Source organism: Emiliania huxleyi (genome assembly GCF_000372725.1).
Source record: "Emiliania huxleyi CCMP1516 unplaced genomic scaffold EMIHUscaffold_252, whole genome shotgun sequence".
NCBI classification, from domain to species: domain Eukaryota; phylum Haptophyta; order Isochrysidales; family Noelaerhabdaceae; genus Emiliania; species Emiliania huxleyi.
In genome coordinates this window covers 35,828-42,182 of record NW_005200155.1, presented here as the reverse complement: position 1 = coordinate 42,182, position 6,355 = coordinate 35,828, and the positions used below count along the sequence as shown (strand labels likewise).

The window sequence follows — 6,355 nt, the reverse complement described above, 5'->3', positions numbered from 1 at the left end:
TGACGGTGTCGGAGGGGGTGCCGGGGCGGGAGGCGGCGGTAGCGGTGGCGGCGGCGGCGGCCACGGCGGCGGCGGTGGCGAGGGCCACGGAATAGGCGGCAGCCAAGGCGGCACGGGCGGCAGAGGCGGCGAGAAGGGCGGTGGCGACGGCTCGGCGAGGGCGGAGGCCGAGGCGGCGTGGCGGCGCGTCGGCGGCGGTGAGAGCGGAGGGGAGGACGGTGGGGAGGGCGGTGGCGGTGGCGGCGGCGAGGCCAGTCGCGTGGGCGGCGGCAAGGCAGGTGGCGGGGCCGGAGGCGGCCCGGAGGGCGGCAGCGGCGGCGCGGCGGCAGCGGCGACGGGCGGGAGGGTGGGCCGGCGGCGGCGTTGGGCGAGGCGGCGGCGCGGGTGGCAGTGGCCGGGGCGGCGGTGCGGGTGGGCGGGAGGCGGCCGCCGACGGTGGCGGTGGCGGCCGGGCCATCGTCGGCGGGCGGCGCGGCGGGTGGGGCGGCAGCGGCGCACGAGGAGATCGTGCCGGGGGCAGCGCTGCGGGGAAGGGAGGAAGGGGCGGAGGGAGGGAGGAGGGGGGGGCGGCTCGCCTGCCGCCCTCGAGCCGCGACAGCCGGTGCCGTGGCCGGCCTGCCGTCGAACGCGACGGGGGGACGGCCTCATGCCGCCTCACCGCGAGAAGCGGCGGCCGGCCGCCACCTCAAAGGAGGCCTCTCGAGCGCAAATCACGCGCGAGGCACCTGCCGGAGGGGGTGGGGTGGTCGGGCGGTCAAGGGGAAGGCGTCTCCGGTGGGTGGGCGCCGCTCCCACAGCGCGCGGGGCGGGGAGGCCGACTGCGGCGGTGATACGGTCGCGCGCGCGGGGCGTGGAGGGCCAGGGAGGTGGAATACGGGGCGGCGGAAACTTCCGATTTTTTGCAGTTCTAATTAGCCCGAGGCTGGCCGGAGAGGATTGAGCCGTGCGATTTTTGTTTTTCCGCTGCTCCAGCCGGCCAGCCGTGCCTACGGCGGGAAAAGGAGCGTCCGATCCGGTCCGGCCCCGGCGGCCAGCGGGAACGCCGAGCGCCTCGGACGCCAAGCGGAAACGGCGTTCCGAGGCGGGGCGCGATGGCGATCGCCGGTCGGCGCCTTCGCGGCCGGCCGGCCCGGTGGGTTGCCACGGCACATGCGCCGCGCGCCGTCGCCAGGCCCCGCCCCCGCCCCGCCAGAGCAGCGGCGAGATGGGAGGCGGTCGGCGGGTGACATCGGCTCTTCGAGCGAGCTTTCAGCTCACTTTGACGACGCTAGGAAAATCAATTCGTGGAATCCAGTTCGAGATGCAGTGAGGCGGAGCCTACCCTGATCGCTCCCGCGCGTGCAGGTCCAGGTGCACGACGTGTGCACCTGTGTTGGCACTGCCGCTCTGCCGTCTGCCGGAGGTGTGCGGCACTGGCCACACTGCCCAGGCTCGTCGCCAGGGACGCGCCGGGGTTAGACCGCCTCCCAACTACATGTGGCTGCCTTCAGAAGGAAGTGGTTGTGAAGCGAGGGTTGCCCAGCCCGTGCCCCACCACTTTGTGTGTCGGTGGAGAGAGAAGCTTACCTTACCTTACCGCTTACCTAGAAGCGGTAGAGGACGTCCGTGCGAATCACATACTTGACACCGCGCGTCACCGGGCTCCCCTCGTGCAGCAGCGAGGCGGTGGCGGACTGTGGGAAGCAGAGCGCCGAACCGGCGAGTGGCGTCACCTAAGATACGGGCGTATGTGTGTGTGTGTGTGTGTGTGTGTGTGTGTGTGTGTCTGTGTGTGTGTGTGCGTGCGTGCGAGCGTGCGTGTGGGGGGGGGGGGGGTGCGTGTGCCTGTGCCTGTGCCTGTGGGTGGGTGGGGTGGGTGGGGGGGGCGTCACCTCGAACCGATCGAGCTCTCGCTGCGCGCCCGCCGGCGCCGCCGCGGGCTGGAAGAAGGTGGTGCAGCCTCCGTCGAAGCCGTCGTTGAGGTAGACGAGGAAGGTGAGGCGGGAGCGGACTGCGGCGCCGTGCAGGTCGTGCACATACCCGCCGTCCTGGGGAGATATGGGGGAGATGTGGGGGCCGTCTGAGGGAGCGACAGCGGTGCCTCGCCGGTATCTCGCAAGTGCCTCGCAATTGCCTCGCAATTGCCTCGCAAGTGCCTCGCAAGTATCTCGCAAGTGCCTCGCAAGTATCTCGCAAGTGCCTCGCAAGTATCTCGCAAGTGCCTCGCCGGTGTCTGCAAGTGCCTCGTGCCTGGTCGAGGCCGCCCATCGGCCAGCTGCCGTCGATGTGCGGCCGGTAGATGGCGCCACGTCGGTACTCGAACAGCCTCCAGCGCGGGTTGATCCCCTCCAGCCGCCCGCCTCCAACCTTGCACATGCATACGTATGATATGTCTGTCTGTAGTGGTTCATATGCTCATATGTACGTGTAATGATCCCCTCCAGCCGCCCGCCTCCAGCCCCGTCCGGCAGCAGTGGGGAGAGGAGCCGAGGGGAGCCGAGGGGAGCCGAGGTGGGCCGAGAGGAGCCGAGGTGGGCCGAGGGGAGCAGAGGGGAGCAGCGGGGAGAGGAGCTACCTCGGCGGGCAGCAGCGGCGAGGCGCGCGCGAACATGGGGCCGAGCAGCGACGCGTCGGCGAGCCACTCGCAGCCGCTGGGAATGGGAGGGGCGAGGAGGGGGGGTGGGAGAGGCGGTACGAGAGGGGGGGGGGGGGAAGAGGCGGTACCGGGGGGGGGGGGGGGCTTGCCCCCCCGGCCCCCTTAGCTGCGGCTAGGGCTAAGGGGCCTCCGCAGCCGACCACGAGGAAGGGCCGACTTTGGGTTAGCATAGCGGGCCGAGAAGGCCGCCCACACCCGCGAGGCTGGTTGTGTGGTTGCCTCCCCGACTCGGACGGCCGCCTCAGAGGGCGGGAATGCTTCCTCCTTTGCCTGCTTCCTCGGGCCATCTCGGGCCATCTCGGGAGGGTGAGGGGGGGCATCTCTCGCGTGCACCGCGTCGGCGACGGCGCGGGCCTGCTGACTGGGTGGTCTGTCCGAAACCCCATCCGCTGAGCGAGGCGGAGGATCGCCGCCGCCTCCTCGCGGCCGAGCACGCCTAATTGATGCGAATTCGGCGCGAACTAACGCCAATTGATTACTAATTAGGCCGCTCCCCGCGGCCGAGCTCGCCGTGCAGCAGAAACGCGCCCGGCACGCCCGCCACCTCCTGCCGCGCCACCCGCCCCGGCGCGGCGCGCAGCATGAGGGCGCCCGGCACAGAGGCGTTGATGTGCAGGTCGTGCCGGTTTGGGGGCTGCCGCTCACCTGCTCGCAACCTCTGCGAGTGAGGTGTCTAGTAGGAAGTGTCTAGGAAGTGTCTAGGAAGTGTCTAGGAAGTGTCTAGGAAGTGTCTCACCCGCCGGCTCGACGAACAGCACACGAAACGGCGCCGCCTCGGCCGCGGCCGCGGCCGCGGCCGCTAGGGCCGTCGCGTCGGGGTCCATCGCCGCCGCCTCAAAGGCAGCCTAGTAGTGGGCAACCTTAGTTAACACCCACTCATTCAGGGCAATTCATGCCGCCTCAAAGGCAGCCTCTGCAGCCCGGCGCGCCGCCGCCCGCTCACCGCCCGTCGCATCCGCCATGTCGCTCGCCGCCGCCGCCGCCTCCTCCTCCTCCGCCTCCTCCTCCGCCGCCGCCTCTGCACCCCCGCCCTCCTCTCCGCCCGTGTCCCCGCCACCCTTCCCTCCATCCCCTACCCCACGGTACCCGAACCCACCACCCTCCCCTACCCCACGGTACCCGAACCCACCACCACCCTCCTCCTCCTCGCCAAGCTCCTCCTCCTCGTCGGCGCCCTCCACCAGCCCCTCGCCCCACGCAGAGAGCTCGCCGCCGCCGCCGCCGCCGCCGCCGCCGCCGCCGCCGCTTCCCTCGCCGCCACCCTCGCCGCCGCCGCCGCCACCACCCTCGCCGCCACCCTCGCTGCCGCCCTCACCGCCGCCCTCGCCGCCACCCTCGCCGCCGCTGCCCGAGGAGAGGATGGCTCGAAACAGCCGCGGCCTGAGCCGCTCCGGTGCGTCACCGGCTTGCCGCACCCAGCGCTGCACGGTCCCGGCCTTTGGGGCGTCGCACAGGTCGCGAAGCCCGTCGAGCGAGCGCAGCGCCTCGTGCCAGCGGCCGGCTTGCAGCGCCGCCGTCACTCGCGCGGCGTAGTCGACCGGCTCGTAGCGGCGCAGCTGCGCCGTCACGAGCGGGTGCAGCGCCGCGCGAAGTCCACGAAGCGCCTTGGAGCCGAAGATCTCAGGGCGCGCGGCGAGGATCGAGATGACTTCGGTCGCGGTCTGCACCTCGGCGAAGGTCAGGCCGCCCAGCGGCGGCGCCACAGCAGCCGCTGCGGGTGCCGGTGCACGGTGCGCCGGCTGATCCGGCTTGCGCTTCCTCTTCTTCGCCATTTGGTTCGCAGTGGTCGCGAGACTGAGGATGAAGCGATTGGAGAGAGAACACGACGAGACGCGCGGGGCCTGGCGGGCGAGGTTCTTCCAGCCGCTGTGAACAGACGTGTCATCCGTCCCGATCGTGACCAACCAAAGCCACCCCTCTTCTAAGATCCGCGCTTGCCCGGATCCTGAACCCTCTGCCGCTCCTAGCCGTGCTCGCCGAGCCTCCGCCGCCTCCACCTCCGCCTTCAATCTCAATGTCCCACCCCCCTGCGCGTTAGCCTAAGCACGTTTTTCTCGCCAAGTACTATCTATATTCTTTTGCTTATATTCTCGCCAGACCATCTATATTCTCGAGAATATTCTCGAATATTGAGAATATTTTCACCACGCGAGAGGTCAGCGGACGCCAAAAATCGCTCTAAAGTAGAGGTTTGTGCTCCCAAACCGCTCAGGAACGTCCAAAACTTAAAGATTTCCGTCTGCATCGACCCAAAACCTACTTTTGAGGGGGCAAAAGAGCTGTTTCGAGAAGCTCTAGTCAAGACCGTTCTAGACGCCGCGATGTAACGGCGAGAATATTCAAGAATATCTTGAGACTCGAGGTCAACCAAGGTCAAGGGCTGAAGAAAACTCATAGATTCTTGAGAAAAAGCCGCGCCGGGGCATCTATATTCTCGAGAATATTCTCGAATACGAAAGTGCGCGGGACCATCTATATTCTCGGAGATATTCGAGAATATTGTGCTTAGGCCAACCTGCGCGCGGGCCTTCTAGGCCCGCGGGTAGTCTCCCCCCATCCCCAGGGCCTCCAGGGCTCGCACCTCAACCTCTCATAGACCAGCGCAAAGCGCCATAGGACGTATTTTCTTGTCAATAACAAGGAACAAGGTCTGTGAAAACAGCTGACGCAGTCTCGCCGGAGGGCTCGCACGGGTTCGGGGTCACATGCGCTCGGTGCGGTCCACTCACCCAGAGATTGATCAAAAACGCTCTCGGCCTGGTGACGCGTGCGACATCATCACTCCGCCACGGACAGGTGGGCTAGCCGGGTCTCACAGGTAACCGCAGACAGTCACACCAGACACCACACACTATGCTTCACACGTGAGTCGACTCGTGAGTCGACTCGAATCGTCTAGAATCGTGAGTCGACTCGCGTGTGGCGTGTGTCACGACTCCGAGTCTCGGCCCCACATCATCGCACAAACAATGCACAAAATACAGCAGTCGCGGCCGCGAGGGCGCCGCCATGGCATCCTGCGCGCATGAGCTAGAGTGCGCAGCAGGCGTCAGCAGTCGCGTACATGCGGGGGTGCATGTCGTCCCGCCAGACAGTCGGGCCCCGCCGGCGCGCCGAGACATCAACGTACACGCCACGGGGACTTCCAGCGTCCGGCCCTCAAGTGAAGCCGACGTCGTCAAGCGCGAGCGACTCTGGCCGCCCCTCGAGCAAGGCCGGGTCGTTGCGGAAGCGAGTAGTCATGTCCTTGGCAGCAGCGGAGGAAGAGAGGCGGGAGGGGGGGCAGTGAGGCGGCGGTGAGGCGGCGGTGGAGGCAGTGAGGCAGGAGAGAGGGGGGAAGGGGAGCGAGCTTGCAGCCGAGGAGGGAGGGAGGGGGCGGCGGAGGGGGAGGGGGCAGTGCCCCACCTTGCCGCGGTTGTCCTTGGCCTGCGTCACCAGCCTCGCCACGAGCTGAGGGTTGACGCGCGCCTGCCAGAGAGACGCCGCCGCCTCAGAGAGGCGCGGACGCCCCACCCACCACCACGGACCGGCGAGGCACCGCGCGTCGGGCACCGGCCGTCGGGCACCGGCACGGCACGGCGCGGGCGGTGCGGTGCGGTGGTGTCTGGTGGTGGCGGTGCGTGGTGTCTGGTGGTGGCGGTGCGTGGTGGCGTGTCTGGGACGAGACGCGCCTGCTCGATAAGGGTGCGCAGCAGCTCCGGGTCGCGCGGCAGCGCGCCT

The 6,355-nt window shown here is 68.7% G+C and overlaps 2 protein-coding genes across 2 annotated transcripts in view; both read right to left on the bottom strand.

Annotated features, from left to right (window-relative positions):
- Positions 1-1,546: 1,546 nt before the first annotated feature.
- On the bottom strand, positions 1,547-3,423 carry EMIHUDRAFT_443596 (hypothetical protein). Its single transcript, XM_005777909.1, has 7 exons — positions 3,372-3,423; positions 3,146-3,280; positions 2,969-3,071; positions 2,555-2,630; positions 2,230-2,346; positions 1,872-2,027; positions 1,547-1,712 (listed from the first exon to the last, which is right to left on the bottom strand). The coding sequence occupies exons 2-7, from the start codon at positions 3,216-3,218 to the stop codon at positions 1,584-1,586; spliced, it is 654 nt and encodes a 217-aa protein (XP_005777966.1). The 5' UTR covers positions 3,219-3,280; positions 3,372-3,423; the 3' UTR covers positions 1,547-1,583.
- Positions 3,424-5,794: 2,371 nt separating this feature from the next.
- EMIHUDRAFT_237528 (hypothetical protein) overlaps positions 5,795-6,355 on the bottom strand; it is a gene marked incomplete at both ends in the record, with an annotated part of 2,273 nt that continues 1,712 nt past the window's right edge. The window contains 2 exons of the mRNA XM_005777908.1: positions 5,795-5,839; positions 6,041-6,103. Of these exons, the coding sequence (XP_005777965.1) occupies positions 5,795-5,839; positions 6,041-6,103 (108 nt within the window). The remainder of the gene's footprint in view (positions 5,840-6,040; positions 6,104-6,355) is intronic.

Coding starts and splice junctions, on each gene's coding strand:
- EMIHUDRAFT_443596 (XM_005777909.1), bottom strand. CDS start 3,218: ATGCTGCGCGCCGCGCCGGGGCGGGTGGCGCGGCAGGAGGTGGCGGGC. Junction 3,072..3,145: donor GGGCGCGTTTCTGCTGCACG/GCGAGCTCGGCC, acceptor CGCATCAATTAG/GCGTGCTCGGCCGCGAGGAG. Junction 2,028..2,229: donor CGATGGGCGGCCTCGACCAG/GCACGAGGCACT, acceptor ATATCTCCCCAG/GACGGCGGGTATGTGCACGA.